The sequence below is a fragment of the Falco naumanni genome, chromosome 6, assembly GCF_017639655.2.
Source record: "Falco naumanni isolate bFalNau1 chromosome 6, bFalNau1.pat, whole genome shotgun sequence".
Lineage (NCBI taxonomy): Eukaryota > Metazoa > Chordata > Aves > Falconiformes > Falconidae > Falco > Falco naumanni.
This window is the reverse complement of record NC_054059.1, coordinates 85,090,903-85,113,541: the sequence shown is the minus strand read 5'-3', so window position 1 is coordinate 85,113,541 and position 22,639 is coordinate 85,090,903. Positions and strand designations below refer to the sequence as shown.

The window sequence follows — 22,639 nt, the reverse complement described above, 5'->3', positions numbered from 1 at the left end:
GCGCCAGTAACAAAGGCAAAGACAGTTAACATATCACCCTAATCTTAAAACATTTTAAGAATTTATTTTAACAGAAAGACATAATCTATCTCTGTAGCAATTAAAGTCTCTGCTTGCAGCAGAAAAGATGTGGGATGCCCACAGGATCCACTGAGCCCACAGAACTGAACATCATCAGCACGTGTCTGCTTAGAAGAGAAGTGTTGGAGGTAGAGAAGGACAGATACAAAATAGTTTCTTAATTCTAACATGCATATTATTCCACAAAATACAGCAATGGCTCATGCCAAGGCCAGGTTTCGTGAGTACAGAGCAAATGTAGTGAAAGTTCAGTAAATCATCTGTCTACCACCTGCTTCTTAAGTCCTTTAAAGAACAGCTAAAAGTAGTGAGAAGTTTCTCTACTGTGACACATAAGGTTTTTTGTGTTCTTCTTCTATGATGTATAAAAATTTCCCATCTTTCTTTAACTTCCTCTGGTTCTCTGACAGAAGTAACGATGGTCCACCATGTGAAACTATAACTTTCTCACTACAACCACTTACATCAGAAAATAAGAACCATCTATGCCCGGTGAGAATTAAGAAACATAGTGTTTAACCCAACAGTGACAGGAGAAATACTACAACATTCTTTCAGTTTCTGTCATCAGAGGACAATATTTCTCTAGTGCATTAGACCTAGGTTTACCTTTATGATGCTGTTTTGAAGCTTTACAACGTATATAGCATTAAAATGTCTTTACAGTATGTTAAGAAAAGTTTAAAGAAACGTTCAAGAAATATAGGTGTAAAGTATAAAGTCAGTCGGAGCCTTCAAATGTGGTAATATAACAACTACAAACCTTATTTAAAAAAAGAGTAGTCTCTACTTTTCACCTTGTTCTGTATTTTTAGCTGACAAATGGCATGATAACAAAGTTTTTATTTTAATATGAATATCTGACATGTTTTACGTTAAATTTAATTTTAGGAATGACCAGAAAAAGTATTCATTTAATTTTGCTAAGCTTTTCCCTGGTTCTGATATTCCATCAAATAGCTAATGCAAAATCTGTTGAATATAAAGACATTTTGTTTCCCTTGGTTGCAATGCTTCCATGAGATCATTGCTATCTCTAACTTCTTTTCAGTGAAGATATATAGGCTCTCCTCGTTTTGCTTTAGCAACCTCCTATATCACAGTCACTAAAAGATGAAAACAGTGAAAACTATTTTGGTTTTTCTTATGCTAGGCAGATTGGAAAGCAAATTGGTCTTTGTTTTTTAGGTGGAAACAAATTATGTGTTTGACATAACATTAAAATTTCCCTGGGAAGTTGCACACTTTTGTATAATACCTGGTTCTTGTATATACAAACACAAATGTGCTTTAACTGTGTTGGAAGCAATCCTCTTACAGCTGAGCTTCCTCTGCTATTGTGTATATCACATATCAGCTACAGATTGTAGATTCTCTGAGGCACAGAGTGATCGTCACTTTATTTGTAAAGTCCTTTAGATTTCTCTGTGAGGGATCCCTTTTTTTTTGACACAGTTTTCAGCTAATACTGCAAGACTTACCTGACTTTTGAAAGTCTAGGAATTTATCTATCTTTTTTTTTTTTTTTTTTTAAAGTGTAATTTCTGTTATATAACTCACATTGCTGTTTAAAGACATATAGCTTTTAATTAAAACGTATTCATTTTCAGGCATGAGTGATCTTACTGATGTCATTGGCTACTTCTAGTTAAGATCAGGTGTCCACATACTTGGAGACTTGTAAAACAGATTTTGCTTCCCTCTGAGTCATTGTATTGAATCACAGAAAGATCCAGAAGGGACCTAAAGAGATCTTCTGGTCATTAACTGCCCTAGGGACTTCATACTTAGTTGCTTTTCTATAAATATATTTGTGTACACTCACTTCCCTTAAGACATGTCTTATGTTTTATTCCATTTTTCCTACATGTATAGCTTGCAGGCTATCTGTCAAAACCCTCCTTAATTCAGCAATAATGGTATGCCTGTAGCAACGTACAGAGCTGTCTATAGAACACACATGTACAGATTTATAGAAGTGAGGAAGGGGGAATGGCTATGGCTCCAGGATTATGTGAAGATGGGAGATTTCTGATGACTTATTTTCAGCTAGTAGTACTTTTAGAAGGGTGTGGGTTATTTTAAGAATAGGGTTAATGACATGAAAACGTGTCATTTTCCTGGCACCTCAATGAGCCGTGGTAAACAGCTATGGCAGAGGAGCAGCATGGACAGAATAAATAGCGCAATACTCTTTCCTACATAACACAACAAAAAGGTGGAAACCTTTGAGATAAATGGGTATCTTAGTACACTAACTATATTAAGTCCTTATTGCTTTATAGGAGTTATTTTTCACAGAACATACCTTCAATTTTAATGACCATTCTGAGCTCTAATATTTCTGCTCAGGGCCTGCAGCCTTAACCAGTTTGGGGCAACTAGCTAATTTAGTATGTATGCTCTCTATTCCATCATTGTAAATTTTAATGAAAATATTGGATACTGCTGAATATTGAAAATATCGCATAAGAACACTCTTGAAAGAGCTCCATAGCCATTCATAATACTCCTTCAGGGCCTTCTCATTTACTTTTGCACATATTTTTAGTTTTTATTCCTTCCTGAACAGTGTCGTTTTTACAAATGAGATAAACCACTTATGCCATGATTCCACCAATAACTTAAAAGAAACCCATCCATTTCCAGCAGAATCTTGCAGTATTTGGTTGAAGAAGTTTTAGTATTGATTTTGATAGTATCCTGTTCATGGACAAAGTTTTGGATCTTTGTAAAAGACATTATTCAGAAATAGGTCAATATTTGAACATGAATAAAGTCACTAGTTTAAGAAAAATTCCACCTATGGATTTAGTAGGCAGACAGGCAGAGAGAAGGATAAATGAAGCTGTAGGAAGTTTTTGCAGGTGATCGCTACTGAATGAAGCATTCAGGTACAGGTAATGTTATAATTCTGGCAGTTGCCAAAGTAATATGGAAATTACTGGAATGTTAATATCTACTATTGTAAGTATTCTTTTGTCACATTTAGAAAGAAAGTATGTCAAGTAGTTCCATTCTATTCTTGCTTCTCAATGTAAAATAATTTGGAAATTTTAAGATAAACTCCACCTTTTTATTAAAATAAACAAACTGAGAAGCAATAAGATTAGGACTAGACACTATCAGAGGTACTCACTCAAAACTGGATTCCTACTTGCATTTAAAGCATTGATTTCCATGTAGTTAGAAAAGTGTTTTACCTTTGCAGAGGAGAGACTCTTAACATGTTGATCTTTTCTATTTGTCACAATGTCCACAACACTATATTGGTGTCCTGATAGCTCTTCTGTAGGCCTACTATTTATAGCAGGATGTCACAAATGAAGGAGTTTGTCATGACCTGAAAGCAAAAGGAAAAAAAAAAAGTAGTCAGAACGACTGAATAGTCACTGGTATTACAAATAAGCTTCCTAATGGAAAGCTTAGTGTTGATAAGTCTCTGCTTTCCACATATAGGCAACTCCCACATAAGGATGTGAATTTTTTATTCCAAGGGCTGGATTCCAGCTTATGTTTTCATTGCTTATCCCCTAACTTGTATTAAAAGTACATAACTGATTCGCCTTTTGAAGTCTTTTTATTTTGCTTGGGCAATGTCAAGGACACTGGATGTGACTACCTGTGCTAGTCCCATAGGAGCAGAACACTTTATTAGAAATAGAGCTGGGGCTCAGGGTTTTTTTTTGTTTCAAAGACCTAATCTAGAAAAATGTCAAAACAATTTTTGGGTCTACTTAGCCAGGAAATGAAGGGATGACTGTCTCTGTGGAAGAGGGTGGGCATGCAGAACAGGAAGGGGAACAGGCAGGAAAGTTGAGGGCAGTTAAGAAACAGTAAGTGCTGTTGAGTGATTTTGTGTCTTGAAGTAAAATAGAATTAGGCCTTTCATATTTATTTGTATTTTCAAACATTAAGTGTACGTACAATTTAGGAAATAATCCTTGACTGCATTATAGGTGATTTTTTGGGGACTATTTTTGTAATAGTTTCCATAAATATTTCAAAACAGAAAGATGTTAAGAATGTATTAGCAAACTGGGTTTACATACTGATGTAAACACAGCTGTACCTAATGCACTGAAATATTTCATATTTTTCACAGGAGTTTAAGAGAACATGAGCCCAGTTTAAATTTGACATTAATTAACTTATATGTTAGCTTTCAATTCCTGGCAAACAGTGCAATTGTATGAATAGTATGCAGTTAGCTGAACACTATTTTGACACACAATATACAAAACAGCCCATTACACCTAGACTTCAGTTTGAATTTTAGTTTTCTCTCAGCTTAAAGCAAAGTGCATAAAGCCAAAGAAACATCGACTGGGAAGTACATGCCTCAGGAGGACATTCACTCAACCTCAAGGCTACAATGCTCAGTTCAGTTTTGTTAGCAAAGAAAACTGTCTGCTCTCCAGGGATCTTCCTTAAGGTTGTTCAGCTGATGGTCATTGGTCAGTCCCTCCTTCCCCCTCTCTCTCTGTCTCCAGAAATCTAGTCCTTTCCTTCTTAATACAGCAATATGTGATTCATCTAGGAGCACCCCATCTCCCTTTTCCTCCATTAAACGTTATTGCCCTCTCAGTTAAATTGGTTCCACTGTTTATGTAGCTTCTCTCTAAATGAGAGAGGCTCGCTGGAGGAAGGATCTGCTCTTAAAACAGCTACAACAGAAAGTAATTTTGGTTTATGTCTTACTCATTTCACAAGTGTGATTGAGAATGCAACCATGCAAACAGTTATACTGGCAGAGTGGAGGGATAACTTCTGCACAGAAAAGGGGAGCCATGGATAAGTAGCTGACTGGCAGTAACTTCAGTTATTCAGTGACTTTCAGGCAAAACTGCCCTAGAGATTAGCTGTCTGTGCTGTAACCGTGGCAGGAGGTATCGTACCAGGGCTGTAATTGCACAAGTGGTTTGCAAAGCCTCTTTGAACTGGGGAGCAGAACACAGCGGGCCCGTGCTCACTTCCTCAGATGTTGCCTTAGGCCATCACAGACATGCCTGGCAGGTTAGCAGAAACCTTGTCATCAGGCCAGTATATGTTACTGAAAAATAAGACCATGGGAGTAAAACTCAGCTTGCAGACCTTCCATGAGGTTGACAGAAGGACACAAAAAATGGCAGACAGAAGACTCCAGTAAGACTGGTGAGATCAGTTATAATGTCAGAGGGAATAGACACTGCTTCAACAACATGCCCCTTAGCAGCACCAAATGGAAAATGTCATGTCTTAAAACAATGGTGAACTAGGTAGAAGTTGTTGGCAGTATCTGCCCAACTCATCCTACCTACTTGCTGCACTTTTGAGGAACAGGTTCTTTCTTACTCTTTCTAATTGCCCTGTTCTTTATATTCCTGAGGTGATGGCAGACAAATGAAGAGGAGGATAGTGCCCTTCAATTGTGGCACAGAGAGTTTCTTTTAAGAATAGAATCACTAATTCATGTTATTTACTTAAGATATTAACAGGAGGAACAAATGTAATTAGGAAAGAAAACCTTTCCCTATATTAAAAATACTGTTTGCTTCCCATGAGAAATAGTGACTTAGTTTCAATCCTTTTACTGATGTGGAGATAATGGTGGATTTGGTTATAGAAGACATGCTTGCTCTTTCTGGACTAACACCAGATTGGCTCTAATGTTTACTGCTTCACTGGAACATTGGCTGGAACATTTATTCTCTCTGTGCTCCAAATATGCCTCTGGGATTCAGAATCCTGACACAGAAGGCAGGGGTACTAAGCACATGCAAGACAAGCTTGAATAAGATGAATTATCTGTCTAGAAATTTGAGAGAAAATTTTTAAGAGTCTGTGAAATCAGCGGTTTGAATAATAATGGGCTCAATTCCATGTTCTCTCTACCAAGACAAATAATTCTGAAAGCATGTTTAGGGTTCTTTTTAAGAGTCAGATTCTATGACCACAGCTTTATTCTAGCTCAGATGTTATGGATTCCAATACCGTCTTTGAACATGTGATGCTTTGTCAAAGTGCCTCCCCTGCTTACACAGTTTTGCAGTTTGTGTGATATTACAAACCTGCTGAGATGCCTGCATTTCAGTGGTGTTGAAACCTCCTTGAGCACAACAGCATTTTTGAATGGAAAAATGCTAGGCTTAGCCTAGCATTCTTTGATAAACTAGAAACAAAAAAAATATAACCCCTAGTTTCTATATTGCTTCTCTCACACAGAAGGATCCCTTATGTAGAGGAATTATAGAGGAATGAAGCTGAGTTAATTAACATTGATAATATACAGCTGTGGGCTGGCTTCAGGGGCGGTGGGTTGGCTGATGTGGATAAGGTGCAGCTGTGGGTGGGTCCTGCTAAGTAGTTAAATAGCCCTAAGGGGCAGGGGAGAGATGGACTGGATGAAGAGACATCTAGAAGAAACAGAGAGAGCACCCCAGAGGTAGGAGCAAGCTCCCAGGAGAAGCAGGGAGCCTGGATGAGGAGAGGTTGACTGGAGAAGGGAGACTTTGGATGCAGCAGAGGCAAGAAGCAGGGTAGACTGGTCTGAAGATGAAGAAACAGCACAGACAGTAGATGAACTTGTGAAACCTTGTGGGGGATTGGTGGCTGTGCCAGGGCAAGGTGTGGGAGCTGCTTGTTAAAGCCAACCTCATATTGGATGGTGAAAGTCTTGTTGCAGCTGGCTAGTTTTGAGAGTTCTGAGGCACCCTTATTCTTTAAAACAACTTATCATTCCTTTAAGCCTGCCTTTTAAATAATCTTGGATTAAAATGCCTGCAAAACTGCTTCAGAACAGCTAGACATCTGGCAAACTAACACAAGTTCATCTGTTCATCATATTGACCAATGTCTCTTTCTTTTTGCTGCCTTGTCTGTCCTCATGTGTTCTTCTTAAATTTAGACTGCATCATAGAAAAGATTCTGCTGTGCTTCTGAGGGCTAATATTAGTAGAGTCCTGGGATGTGATTTCTATAACTAGGATTCCTGGGAATGCCTGAATTTCAGTAACAATGTATAGTGCCAGTAAAAGAAAAAGAACATGTTGCCATGTTTGCTCATGCCAGGAACACGTAAAGGATACTGAGCAAGCACAGAGGGCTTTTATCAGTCTTAAGCTGCTACTGCTGGATTTAGAAATCAGTAACGGTTTTTCTTCTACTTTATTGCTCACAGGAGAACAATATCTGGATTTGAAGAACTAATGGGGTTAGAAGTAGATATATCATTTAAAACTGATAATCTCCAGCTTTTATACACATACATAACTTGATCTTAATTGTAGCTGTTCCCAAGTTGCTGATTAAGACATAGTTGGAATTGAAATGGATACAGAATAAGAAGAAAACCCTATTGCTTTACAATTCAACATAATAATGTAAAATGCTAAACAGAAAAGTTATTCTAAACTACTGTGGGCTCCGTATCTTAGGCCACTATGAAGCTCTTATCATTTTAGTGGTTGAAGTCTAGCTTTTAGCATGAAAAATGAACTTTGTACCAGGTTTTTTATTTTTTTAAACCATTAATATAATTATCAAATATCTGGAAGGCAAAATTAGGTTGCATCACAGTACTGGAAAACTGATGAGCATGTTCAAATACAACTAGATATATGGTGGTACAACTAAATAAATGATGGAAGACTAAAGGTGTTAAAACGTGACTTCTTTTAATTTGTCCACTTCCCAGTATAGTATTTAGCATACCATTTGTGCTGTAAATACCCAGCTAAATAACAATAGGTTAGGGCTTAGTAAAGTGGGTAGCATGTTTATCCCCACTGAATACTTTAGAAGTTATCCTGTTATCAAAGGCTGGATATTTCTTTTAATTACTGAATATGACATATAAATATGGCTTTTGCAAATATTTGCATGTCACCAAGAAACCTATGTATTATGATTCCTGATTTTTTTTTCCTCTGCTCTGGCCTTTGATTTTTAGGGTATATTACAGGTAAAATGGCAGGCTTCCTAATCAAGAAGACCAGCCTATGTTCATTTTAAACAGTTTAATTCTTTCACTAACTGGATCATCAACACTGTTCTCAGGCAGACAAGAGTCAGATGGGTTTCAAGATAGAGGCAAATACAGTGTGTTCTAGTCTGACTGCTGTGCCATTGTGAGCACTGTGTTTTATTAATAGAGTACTGAATGACAAAGTTCAAAGTTTGAAGACTTTAATAGATGGAGCTCTCAAGTGCTGCAGCAGTTCTCTTAATTCTGGGTGCAGCGTCATAGTAGCCCCTGGCTGATCTAAACTTCACAGTGAAATTGAAAGAGATGATCCCACCCTGACTTTCTTTGGCCTTGCATCCCTGCTTACTCCCGTGACTGTTAGTAATCCAGGTCAGGAATAATTTCCTTTTGTATTCAAGGGAGTTGGCAGGACTGAGGATGAGAGGCAGGAGGATGCTTGTTAACATCAAGATGAAGGCTGGTGGGTGAGCAAGCGAGACAGGATTCCAGCTCAAGGGCATGTAAATTTTATGATCCAGGAATAGATTGGAAGATTGTTAGAAGTAAGTACAATTCTTACACTTTTTCAAATCATAATTACAGCATCCTTGAATACAATATTATTCAATTTTTGTCATGTTGCCCATACTTTCTGTACTTTTGTGCAGTGAAAGTCAAGAGAAACTAAAATGCAGTATTGAGGAAGTTAATCTCCTAAAATATTCTGATTATGCAGTTGTTTAGATGGGATAGGAGGTCCTGCATTTCAAGTCTAGCCTCCAGCCATCACAGACAAATATGCAATCTAACATTTTCAAAAATTTCAAGCTCCGTTTTAAACTGAGGAGGGTATTTCTTTCTGCAACTGCCACTATTCAGAAGACTCTTCCAGAACATCACTGCTCTAATTTTGTTCTCCTGATATTTTTATGGAGAGCACTGATATATCTTGTTAATTGACACTTTGCTAAGCTATAGAAAATACACTTTTTAGACTCTCTGATAGATTTAGTGACTGTGGTAGGTTTCCCCCACTTCTTTTCCATATTCAGCTAATCTTTCTCAAACATGGCTTATATCAACTATAGAGCAGATTCCAGTGCAACATGAGGTTTTAGCAGTGTTAAATTGAGCAGTTAATGCTTTGTTACCTGCAGAACAGATATTTCAATGAACACGGGTACCTGGGGCAAGTATTGCTGCATAATTGCCCTACTTCTATACTCTGCCATAAGTATTTATTGCTGGTCGGTGTCAATGAGGGGACAGTGGGTTAAGCAGAGCTTTGGTCTGCCCTACCTTGGCTATTATTTCTTAGGAAGCTTATCTAGATTTTTCTCTTCCTCTGTTATTTCTGGAAGAAGAATTTTTGGTGTGTAAGAGAAACTTTTATAGTTCATGTGTAATTGACCTTCTGTCCTATTCAGACACTTCACTCTGGTTTTATTACTACAGTAAAATCCTCCAGTTCTACCTGTAGGAAATACTAACCACACTATTTTATGGGGCCTTCCTGCTTTGTCATCAGTAAATCTATCTGGACTACTTTTTGTGACAAGGTAATCAATGTAAATAAGATCTCCTCCAAGGCTGAAATTCAGAATTTTCGCTGATAACTTTCTATAGCCCTATTGCTTTCCCTTTAAATCTTGTGTCTAGAAAATCAATAAACTGTCTGATATTTATATTGATATCTGTCACAGTTTTCCCTTTGGCAAACTGCTACAAGTCAGCTTGAATTGCACTATTTCCCACATCTACATCTCCCTGCTGCCCTGATTTATTTTACTGGCTTGTATATTATCAAGATTGGACAGCAGATCCTTGGCCATTTTTTTCCTTGTTAAATATAGACATAAAAATTGCTATGTTTGCTATTGCAATTTTTAACAAAGTTTTAAGTGAGACTCATACTGAAGACTTGGAGATAGGCAGCATCAATGTCACTTCCAGGGCACCATGCTGTCAGAATATACAAACAAGACTGCTGCAATATTCCAGCCACATTTCTGCAGCATGAAATATGACCACTGCAATAGAAAGGCTCATAAAATTATTGGATAACAGGGAAGAAATGGATGTCAGAGTGCTATTTCTGCAGTCTGCTTTGGGAGAAAGAATGAACAATAAAGCTTTGAGGAAATGTGATCAGAGAGAAGAGCAACAGAAGGTATTAAGATGGGCCAATGAGATTGCTTAAGGTGGAAAAGGATGGCCAAAGAGTAATAGGAAGGGATAGAAGCCTTGCTGATACTGCAAGGAGTAGTGTACCATCTGGCCAAGACAGTCACCACCATGACTTGGAAAGGTGCCTTAGAGTAGTTTAACATACTGTTTGAACTGTTTTATTATATAAACAACATGATACTACTTGAATCAAACCCAGACTAAGCCCTTGATAGGTTCCTGTCAAGTAATACACCTTTTAAGAGTAAGGTTCCCAGCAATTAAAAGCAAGACCTCTGATTCCTCTCATCTAGGACAGAATTCATTACCTATATGCTTAAGATACTAACTCAGCTTTGTTTGGTATTATTTAAGGGGGGGGAGAAAATTCACAACAGAACACTCTCTTGGAAGAACCCCTGGTACTTACCCCCGGTGACAACAGCTTTTGCTTTCCCACAGTATGTGAAGGCATTGACTCTTCTAGGGACAAAAAATTCCTTTACAGGTCTGTAAACATTAATAAAACAGTTAATCGGGTAAGAAACACAGGGGAAATACAATCTGCAGTCATTCCACTTTACTTTTTTGTAGTATATAGAATAGCTCTTTGCATAATGGCTACAATCTCTTGTTATAAGCAAATTGATTTATAACAGTGACGTACAGTTACATAGACTTACAGTGACACTAGCATCAATAAAAAAGGAACAGGGTGCACTTTCCATTAAAGTAATAAATCTCTGATTTGAACACCTGAATCCTTTATCAGTCATACTCCAAAGACAATCCTAAAATTGTAGCTGTTGCCAAAAATAAGCCTTAACACATGTCTGTGTGCTTAAAGCAGTTAATCACTGAGGAAAAGTATCAAACCAAATGCCTTTGCCGATGTTGGACATGGAGGTCTATTGCAGCTTATAATTTTTTTTTGCTTAAAGAAAATGCAGTTACTTTTCTGCTGCTTACATATAATACATTGTAGAAAGCATAGTCTCTATTTTAACTATTTTGTATTGTATAACAACATGAAGAGACTGCAAGTTTCTGAAATTCAACTGAATTTTTCTATTGTATTCATTGCTAAAGCACAGGAATTTCACAGAGTGAAACTGACTTGGTGACCCTTCTAAACCCATCCTTTGAGCAACTTCTGCTTGTCCCTCCATGTTTCATACATCGCTACTAACAAGTGAATATTTTCTTAATTTTGTGATTTGGCAATAGCATGGCTAACACCTGTCTCTGCCAGGAAGCCATGTCAGTGTAAAAAACTCTACAGAATTAAATAAGTACACACCTACATTTTTTTCTTTGAAATCCAAACAAGTAGGTAGTTCATTTATTCCAGGCTAAAAAGTAGCCATTAATATTGAAAATGATAACTGGGAATGACAGTAAATTTGACAAAGGATTCTAGAAACTTTGGGGAATGTTGAAAGAGCTTGTTCTTTTTAGGCAGGTGTAAATAAAAGGCTGTTTGCTCCCTGTTACTTAGAGGGAGCAAAGCTTTCTTTCCAGAGCTCTAACAGAGGAGACTTCATTCTCTTGATGGTATAAAACAGCAACTAATTGATTCAAATGTGACTGAAAGATTTCCTCAGGATTTTTCATCTTTTTCCTTTAATTCTTAAATTTAATACTTCTCTACAACTGTCTAATGGCTCTTTAATGGTTTTGATACTCTTCTGACATCAGTGTGAATAAGGTTCCAGCAGTGTGAAGTCCTGCTCATATCATGGCCTTGCAGCAGAAGCACCCTGTGATCCCATGCGCACCTCCCTCTTTTTTAGATACTTTACAATAAAAGATTGTAACTGCTTGCTCATCAACAATTTTCATTCAACAAAGAAAATTAACAGTCACGTAGGAGACAAGATACATTGCATCCCTCATCAAGCACAGTAACAATCGCTTGCTGCAAAGTTAATTGGGGAAATTTATTTTGTTAGCATGAATAAATCACATATTTCAACCATAATTATTTATGGAATGGGCATTTTGAAGTGATTTGGTCCATAGCTATTTTAGGGCTATTAATTTCATTTTAACAGCTGTGTAATTTTTCAGTTGTCTAAATATGATTTCATTTAGCCTAGTGCATGAGATCACTTAGAGAAATGTATTTATTGCAATTAGAGACACAATTCTAGTCAGTGTTAAATGGAAAAGACCTAACAAGATATTTGCAGTTAACGTTCTGAATTACAAACAGTGTATGGTGGTAGCATATACTTTTTTGAATATACTTTTGGCTCTGCAGTCTTTGTTTTCTTTCTCCTTAAATTGATTCTGTTTTTCCTAAACTTCCAACAAAATTAAACAGGATTTCTCAGCTTTTCTTCTGACATATTATGTGACCTTGGACAAGCTGTAATTATTTCATATTTCACTTCCCCATCCACAACACACATGTATACTCATAAAACCTAAAGTTATTGGATTGATGCAAGAATTAGTATGTGAATATTTATGGCCTGTGTTATACAAGAGACAAAACAGATTATCATAATTGTTGCTACTAGCTTTAAAAATCTATTAATCTCTGGAAGTATCTTACAGAGGAACTGTGAAGTTGATCTAATGTTTACAATGCTTTGAGATATTTGAATGAAAAGTTCTAGCTCTATTTTATTTATAGTTCCTTTTACATCAAAAATTTATTGTATTATTTTTTAATTGGGCTATAAACTCTTCCAAAATCACAGTCTAGTAAGGCTTGGAATCAGCTATAGTATTGATGGCCCATAGGCTCTTTCCTACTGCACAGTAAATCCATTTTGCAGACCTCAGAATAATTTGGTTTTTTTGGTTTAAGCTCGTGAAACTGAAACTGTAGATGAAACCTAGTTGAATATATTTTTGTGTGGACATAAATTTAAAATAAATGGATACCTGATATACATTTAAAGAAGCAATTGATTTTCCAAGTAAAATTTGCCTGCTGAGAAGCTGGAGCAGATGACACTGCCAACATACCTTATTTTTAAGGGTTGTGAGTAATTGAACATACATGGACAGTCCTATCTACATCAAAAGCTAACAAAAATGTTCAAGTATTTAATCATATTTTTGTTGGTATTAGCAATGCTTATTGAAAAGACAGCTTTGATACAACAGGATGGCACCTTGCAAGGCACTGATCTTATGGCAGAGTTATAAAGCAGAAGGTCTGGTTTTTTCAGATGTTATATACTCACAAGTTTTCCTCTAGTTGCTTTGTCACCCAAAACAAATAAATGAATGCTGTCTGAGGAGCAGGATCCAAAACAATTTAGGTCAGAAATATACTTAACTTTCATAACACAGTCATCATGTAGCTTGTGTTTAAGACTAGGGGTATAAATTGAGATGTTATTATGATATATTAGCATCTACTGTAATATGCCCATAGGTTGACGGGGGTTTTGTCAGTGAGATTATACACAACCAATGCTAACATTTAATATCCAGGGCAGATACAGAACCACTCTTCCAGCTCAGAAGCAAGCATAGGTAAAAAGGGTTGAATCATGCACTTCTGCAGTTGCAAATGTGCTTCCATCTAATTGGGAAAAATAAAGCTGTTTCTGTGTCAAACTGTATTAACAGCAATTGTGAAATCTTCCCTGGAATTTCACTCTGCAGCCTCTCTGTTGTAAGATCTCCTACTGGAAATGATGGCATTTCCTTCACAAAACAACAAGCAAATCATACTTGACTCCAGTTTGGAAAAAGGGGAGTTAATTTATACACAAAAGCTAGTCCTCCATTTAGTCCAGAGAAAACCCAAATTAAGAAGATAATTGCTTGACTGATGACATCTTACCATAAGCAACTTACACGTTAAAAGTTTTGGAGTCCAAGACCTGCGGTTGTGATTCTTTTTTGCTTTCACATTGTTTCAAGCCAAGGTGATCACTGGTCACAGTAAGCCGGTGAACATAACCCTTATCATCTCCCATCCTCAGCCAGGTGATCTGATGTAGTCACTGTGCAAACACAGAGCAGACCATTTCCCATTGGCTTGATGATAAAGCAATTATTCTGTGAAATATGGTAGATTATTAGATATAGCACGCAAGCCCTTAAGTTGCCTGAAAATATCATGCTTATCTACTTATATCTGCAATAAATTCTTTGTTTTTTCAAGCTCCCCCCGTGACAGCCTTTTCCTGGTATTAGAAATACATGGAAGAACATCATCAAATGAAGTTCATGCAAACTGTAAGGGTTTCAGTGAGGCTTTATTTCATAGGTAGCCTTTTCCATTTCAGTGAGGAAATGTGAATTACAAATTTTAGGAAGGATTTCACCATCCTAAGTGGGATGGTATATTTGCTAAGACTGTATGTGGTTTCATGTTGAAAAATAAGATGCTGTCTAGAAGAAAATAGGAAATAGACAAATTAAAGCCTTATTCAAACCTCAAAATGCAGCAGTAACACACAGAGGGAAATTATATCACAGTCCTAATTATTAATATAGCCTGGGAGTACCAAGTGTACTTATAGGGACAGGTGTTTCAATTTTCAGGAATTGAGACAGTGGGAATGAATACAGCTGCAAGCCATTGTGGTAGTTTGCTAGACTGAGAAGGCCTGTGAATGAGATTTGGGGTCATTTGCATTGTGCTGCTTATTGGTTCTACTGCCTGACTCCATCTGTTATTTGATTAAAGCATCCTTGCCAACCTAAACTGGCAACTGTTCATATGCCATAGGAATTAACTGCTTCAATGTTTTCCATGTAGCACAGAAACATTAAAGAGACATAACACCAGATATAGAACAGTTTCTGTATTATTTCTGTGGTCTTAAAAGAGAACTGCTCCTATTTAGTCACAGGATACTTTCAGCTCTCACTGATCTAGAGACTGGAGGAAACCTGGGGAACAATGAGTGGAGAATAAAATTTTGAGCCTTCCTTCCCAGAAGTTCAATTGAATTGGCAGAAATTGTTCCATTGATCAGCCTGAACTCGGGGAGTGGAATTTTAATATCAAGAACAACAACAACAAAATCCTAAGACTTGATCTTATCCTAAAAATATTTACTTTGCTTCTTCTCATCTTCTCAGTCAACTCGGTTGCTGAGAAGAGCCCCAGGAACAGGAGGAAAAAGTTCAGGTATGGGTCAGAAATCCTTACATAAATTATATTTTGTAATAAGGCATTCAAGAAAACTTTAACAGTTTGGACATACACTGGCAACGTCAAGATGCTTTGGCTCTTGAAAAGACCAGAACAAAATACAGGATATGCAGAAATATTTAAAGTCAAGAAGTTACCTCAAAGGGGTCTATGTTAAATTCCCCAGTAAACCTGTCCCTTAATTCTTAACAGCTTCCAAAATATACATATCCACATGCACACACGATTAGATATACACATGCACATATATGCATTAGACATACTTAGAAAATCAATTCTTTGGGGGTTTGTTTGCAACATAGTACAAAATTTTCCTCTTTCTTCCAAGTTTTTAAGACACACTAATAAACCCATTTGGTGTGGAAAGGTTATTCCTCCTTTAGTCTAAATTCCACTGTTTTACTGAGTTCTTACAAAGACAAAAGTTAATGCCTTCATTCTGTTAGATCAAAGGAATGTGAATGTATATGGAAAACAAAGATTAATCTTTTTCAGGCTTCTGCTTTAGCATTTCCTGATCCAACAAGATACCTGACTCCCTTTTGATTTATAGTCCCAGATGATGACTGTCCTTTCAGTTATGGCCATGACACATTTCGGCTGAAGTAGGAAATCACACCTAGTGATCTGAGCAGTATCCTGATGAAAATAAAAAGGGTAGCTAAAGAAGGATTGCCTCTGTAAATATATAAATGTCTGTCATGTAAGTAAATATTTTAAACCATCTTCATAAAAATCCCATACACACTGCACTAGCAGCTGCTAGGTCCAGCCCCAGCTAACAGCACTGAGAGTTCTAACTCCAGGACTAGCTCATACATGAAGTTGTAGAGGTGTCACGGTCAGCCTCTGTTATCAGGGACTCGCCTCAGATGCACAGATGTTGCACGTGAGAGGATGCAATACATATATACTGTTAGTTGAACTGTAATTACACCCTGAATAAAACACTGAGCAGAGGAAACTTCAGCTAAAATATTCACAGTAAAGCAGATTAAATTTGTACTTGGATACAGTTTAGTTCAAAAGAAAAGAAAGTTAAAGGCAGGCAAAATTTCAGCTATAATAGCACAAGCCCTACCGAAATGAATGTTTGTAAAAATAAGTCATTTGTGTTAAATAATTTTAATTCTCCCAATAGGTAGATCAAATATTTACAAAGATATACATCTGCCCATATTAAGCCATCTTTCATGTATACCTCCAATTATACAGGTCTTAATGTAAAATAATTTCTCTTGCAAAGTGTAAGATTAGAGACTCAAACTCGCTACCACACAGCCAGAATTTTGTTTTTTGTTGAAACATTAATAGCCATTTGATTTTTTTCCCAAAAAATGTAATGTGCCTTCCTAAACCAGAGGTTTGAAATGGAATTGCTCCATTTGTTATGTCTGCAATGGCACAATCATCTATTACTTTAAAATAATTCAGAACATCTATAAAATAACACTAACTGAAGCAGCTTTCTTTTGTAGATTAATATGACACACAAGCATTCGACACAGACTTAAACAACGCTGTTATTGCAGTTCTTAAAGTAAGCTGTACCTACCTGTAACCTCTAAAAAACTAGCTCCAGTGGAAGTACTTGAAAAACAGCTAAAACAGGGACCTGTGTTGCTAAAGAAACAGTTTATATCCATGAAGTGAGTTAGGAAGCAAAAAGCACAATATGAAACCCACAGTGAACTGAAGGCATCTGCTGGTGCTTCTGCTTTTATTTCCGTTGTCATACACCATATTGATTTTGCTGTTAGTGTACAGGGTCCAAAATCCTGCCAGAGTGATGTCAACACTCTATTGTGGGAGAAAGCTTCTTTCCTTCCTAATGGCCTGTGGGCAAGTGGTATTACATATGCAAGGATTCCTTGTGTTGTTTTCTACGATAAACACATGGAAAATATCAGTCCTGCAGAGGCCTTATGGATTGCTTGGTAATTCTTATGGAAGACTTTGTTAACTATGGGTTTTTTTGGTCCTTACAATAGTGTCAGATAACAACGAGTAGCTGGTGTAAACCCAGTTCATTTTACATTGCTGATTAAGCCACTGCTTTGTAGTGCTGGCTCTTGATGATGTAGCCAAAGTAACAAAGCTGCATCTTGGAAAGGTTTTGCAGGCTATCACATGTAGTGACATGGTACAGAGGCAAAAGGAGGATCAAAACCAAGCACCAAGGAGAATCTTTGCACTTAACTGCTTAAAGAGACAGTCTAAAGGACAGATGTCCCTTTGCTTTCTTTCTGTGCTCTAGTTGAATTTTAGGCAATAAAACAAGCCCCGATGAAAGAACTTAAAACATTGTCCCAGCTGAACACAAAGTATTTCTCACCTATTTGGGAGAAACAACCCAGTTAACCTGTGAGGATAATCTTGGAAGACAGAAGAAAGGCAGGTATCTGATAACAGTTAAGGAAGAATGAGTGGGAAACGCTAAAGATTAGCTTGGCAATTCAAGGGAAACATCTTCATCATACTTAAATGTTTTAGGCATGTTAGCTCAAGGCTGCTATTCTGTTTTCCTATACTGAAGGTCAAATTCAAATGCTGCGAGAACCTAGAACAGAGTGAAAACAGCTGTTGTCATTTGGGCTGGCAGGGGATATTCTCCTCTCAGGGCACAATTTACTAATTCTAACAAAGGAATTAAGCAAAATATTAGAACAATTATGTTCACATGTCCAGCAGTGAGATACAGTTTCCAGATGTGTTTCTTTAAATGTCTCAAAGAGCAAATATTTTCCTTTAACCTCTGCCTCAAGGCCAACTGTCAAAGTCTACTTTCCTGAAGCTTCCTTCTAAAGCACCTATAGGTCACCTCCTCGACATTCTGTGAAGTCTTATCTTTTTCCTCTTACCCCATGTCTACCTGCAGGTAAAAATGCACTTGGTGTTTACTGGGTGCTGGCACTTGACACAGACTTTCAAGTTTTTCCTGCAGCTGAGGTCAGAGCCCTTTCCACATGATAGAGTGACTGAAGAGAAAAAGCCAGAGCCTTTCACACTGGTGATAGAAACAGATGCCAGGGACCCTTTGCCCCTTTGAAAAACTGATATAGCCACTGGAGTCAATTTATTTTAGCTCTTCATATGCACAGATAAATAAGGTTGAACCTTCCACGCCCAGGAAAAGTGAGAAACATTTAACTTTCCACAACTAAGCCACTAAACTTTTAAAAATGTAGTTAGTTTCTTAATTACATTGGCATCAAAGTTAGTTATATACTTACACTCTACAGGGCTTTAGTGCTCTCTACTTCCTACCAATCTTTGGTTCCAGTCTTATTAGGCAATTCTGGACATCAGTTTCTCCCTCACTATTCTCTCCATGTAGCTAATGATGCTGAACCACCAAACAGAGTATGAGCACGGGCTTCAGCGTCTCTCTCGTCACAATATTTGTGACTAGAAAATCAGTCAAACAAGAATTTGGCAACAGTTAGTCCCTATGCAAATGAAACAAGGAACACGCACCTATGCACTGCTATGTAAAGCTACCTTAAGGCTTAACATGTTCTCAGGAAAAATGCTTCAGTCTACAATAGGGTTGAAGGCTATTACTCCCCTAAAGAATTAGCAGTGAAAGGGAAACAGATGTTGCAATAATATATGCCTTCTGATCTGACTGGTTTTACTCCAGATAGGAACAACTCTATCCTCTAATTCATCGAGGGCAAGGCCTGCTTGCAGTTAAATAAACATTTTAAACCCAGCCAAGTAAGATTGAGCTTGACTTTTCTTTTAAAGTGAAGCATCCTAGCCACTGTATTGTAGCATCCCCTGGCTTAGAGACATGATTATCATTAAGTTACTATTTCACTAAAAAGTAGAGAAAAACTAGCAGAAATTACAACCTAAGAAGCATTAAAAACACTTTTGGTTTGAAGAGTAAATAAGAATGCATGTTCATATGAAGTTGGTTTTTTTACAAGATTTATACCAAGGCTGCATACATCAACTTATGTCTAATAAACATACAAAAAACCCCATATGGTTTACACAATCAGATTTTCCTTACAGCATCCGAAGTGCAAGGAACTTTGAGTGAAAGCAGAAAGACATAGGTAGAGAAGCAATGAACACTCCAACAGGAGGAAAAGGTTCCCCAGTACAGAATTTATCTTGTAAGATTCTCCTCTTTATAGAAGATAAATACTTCTAATTAGTGATTGGCAGTCTAAAAAAGTATCTGAAAACAATCAGGTTTCAACACATGATGTGCATTTTGTATATGCCAGCAAAAAGCAAGAATCAGTAAAACAAACTCCAGATTTATCCTCTTCAGTAAAATATACTCCAGATTTATTGTCTTTCCTTTTACATTTACAGGCACAGTCATATTTGATAATATAACAGAAAAAGTGGAAAAAAAATGCATTTGTTGCACCGGTTTAATAGGTGCTGCCAGTCAGGGAAAGATCCAGTGTAGAAGAATTCAGGTTTCCTGGAATAGGCACCAATAGAAGTGTTTTCATGTATGTAACTGCATCATTCTCATCTTAAAACAAATTGCACTAAACGTGTCTTTAATAATTCCAGTGAAGTTACTTAAATTACACTAATTACACCAAAGATCAGTGGTTATATAGGCCTGGAGAGACTTCTATAGGAACAGTTTGGCTTCCTGCATAGTATGCTCCAGAGAATGTCCACTGAGAAGTTTAGAGCCCAACAGAGACAGAGAGATCATTCAAGTTAGCCAGCAGCGCCTTCCATGCCAGTTCTTGTTCAGGGACCTCAGCCTGTGGAATGAACTGGCTGTGTGTGTGAACAGCAGAGCATGGTGCTCTATCCTTAAGATCCAAAATGAAAGTTCTTGACCCAAACAGCCTCCTAGCATGGAGCTTGAGACTACTTAGAAACTGCTAGTATGGAAGTCCTCAAGAGAGCAATTCACAAATTAGTAATTAATTTGATATACTGAGAAGAGAACAGTTTGCCAGAGACTATAAGCAAAACATGCTGCCTAGTTCCAGCTTTAGAGCAAGGGCTATAAGAATTTATCTTGGCACTGCCGTACTTGACAAATGAGGCAGTTGCACTAGATAAACGTTTTCATTACATCCTTGCTCCATCCCCTCATTCAAGGGCTCTGTCGTCACTCCCTCATTTCCAGTAGTTTGTTTCAGCTTGTCTGGCTCATCCACTGGGCCTGTTGATGTTTTTCTAATACTACACTTAAAAGACATTTCATTTCCATTCTTCAAGAGAAGTGACTTGTTCACTGCCAGTATTGCCAACATCATTCAATGATGATTCTAGGCTGACTGCTGTTCTTGGGACCTGTCGGCTGAACAATTTTTAATCCATGCACTCTAGAGGTTTTTTCAGTGATCATATTTTAAAACAGAAGGTCATATGGTACTAAGTGGAATACTTTACTGAGTTTTAAGTGCATTATATTTATGCTTCTATTATTTTCACTTAGGCACATATCTCATCAAGAAATGAAATCAGGTTTTCTTGAAGTGACCTTTTCTCCATAACATCCCTGGAAAAAACCAGTAAATGATCTGTACTCGTAGTTCATGTTCCATTTATACCATCATGATGCTGGGAAAGTTCTGATGGCTGCAGTCCACTGGATTTTATTTCTAGAACTACTATGTTTCACAGCCTTCCTGGCTCAATATCTTCAGGGTCAAGACCTCTGTTACTGTGGTTGAATAAGCCTCTGCTCTGAAATCTTAAGAATGAAAACACTGAATGGAAGAAGGTAGAGGAACCTAGGGACTGTTCTGCAGTTTGTCAGCCACCCTCTGTTCATCATTGGTTTATCGGTGGGTGGAAGGTTTTAAGTCTGATAACTCATCTCTGAATTCAGGACCTTACTTCATTTGCACAAAGATGCATACAAATATATAGCTTGATCAGTTAGCTAATGCCAGTATTGATGATGATGTTAAAACAGATGAAAATGGCATAACAACTGTGGTGAAAAAAGAATTGACTGTTATTTCTGCAGATACGAAAAGGAGAAATGTAAGCTATGCAAGGTAAACGCAGCTTTCTCTCTTCAGCTATTCAGAAATTAATCATAAGGTATTATTCATAGTTGTGCATTATAACCATTTGGTACTGAGGTCTTCAACTAGTATAATTCACCATACCTTTAATAGATAAATACTAGGTGATGATTTACACTCACATAAGATATTGTCCTTTTATTTTTTACAATTTTTTAGATAAAAGCTATTAAAATGCAAACCTTCAGTTTTAATAACCATGCTTTATAATAGAAAAACTGTGACCCAGTTCTAGAGTTATGTCTCCCCCAAAATCCCCAAGTTAATAAATTTAATAGCAACATACATTTAAACTGTCTTGAAATTTGGATTTACTATCTTTAAAAAAATCCAGAAATTGATTTCATTGCATTTTGGGATAAGGATATAGAATATCAATTTTACAAACAAAATAGCTTAAAATATTGTGTTCTGAAAGCATGAAAATCTTTTAACAACCATCAGAAAGTTCAGGAATGTCAAGCCCAGTAACAGCCACTTTAATTCTATTTCCAGTGCAGTAGTTAGAGGAAGGATGAGAAGAAAGTGAATTGGCCAAAGCCAGGGCCATTCAGTGCAAACACTTAAATAAGAATGTTTTATACAATCAACTATTCCCTAAGACAAGGTAGAGCACGAAGCAGAATAGGGTCACTTGTAACTAAAGCACCTGAAAAAGTCACAATTCTGATACCAAAAGAGTGACTATAATGACAACAACAGAAGTAACATGACATCATCAAATATCATTAAATTTTTCTGATCCAGAATGCTTTCATGGAGTTGTGGGCATGGGTTTCTTTTCTCTTCTCACTAACCATCAGCTCCCCAGACAAATAAATGTCCTGGGGAAGCCAAAGATTTTCCCCTGAAACACTTTACACCCTATGGTAGAGACTGACATGCTCAGCAGTAATGATCCCAACTGACCAGTGATCCCCAGCAGTAATGATCCTCCATCCTAAAGGGGAGGAATCCAAAGTATTTCTAACCTACTTCTTTCTTTCCCTAGGGAAGGCTGAAAAAGTGGGAACAGCTGGGAAAGGACGGGAAAGTGGCACAAGACAGGGGCACACAGATCAGGTGCAGAGCTGAACAGAAGTGGGTGCTCACAGATACTAAATGGAGTTATCTGTCAACACTAAAGCTACCAGGTTTTGTATTGTACTTCTTTGGAATCATAATCCTAACAATTATGGCATTGCACCATAATAGTGAGAGATACCATTATGTCAAACATATCCTCCTGTCACACTTTTTATGGCAGAAATTCTCTACCCAGTATCAAATAAAAACTTCTTGTCTAGA

At 37.2% G+C, this 22,639-nt stretch overlaps 1 protein-coding gene across 1 annotated transcript in view; it reads right to left on the bottom strand.

Annotated features, from left to right (window-relative positions):
• Positions 1-22,639, bottom strand: part of WDR64 (WD repeat domain 64) — a 71,167-nt gene that overhangs the window by 34,071 nt on the left and 14,457 nt on the right. Inside the window, 8 exon segments of the mRNA XM_040599380.1 lie at positions 3,285-3,424; positions 10,623-10,702; positions 13,393-13,413; positions 13,415-13,525; positions 14,015-14,134; positions 14,136-14,218; positions 15,855-15,962; positions 19,928-19,946. Coding sequence (XP_040455314.1) covers positions 3,285-3,424; positions 10,623-10,702; positions 13,393-13,413; positions 13,415-13,525; positions 14,015-14,134; positions 14,136-14,218; positions 15,855-15,962; positions 19,928-19,946 — 682 coding nt within the window.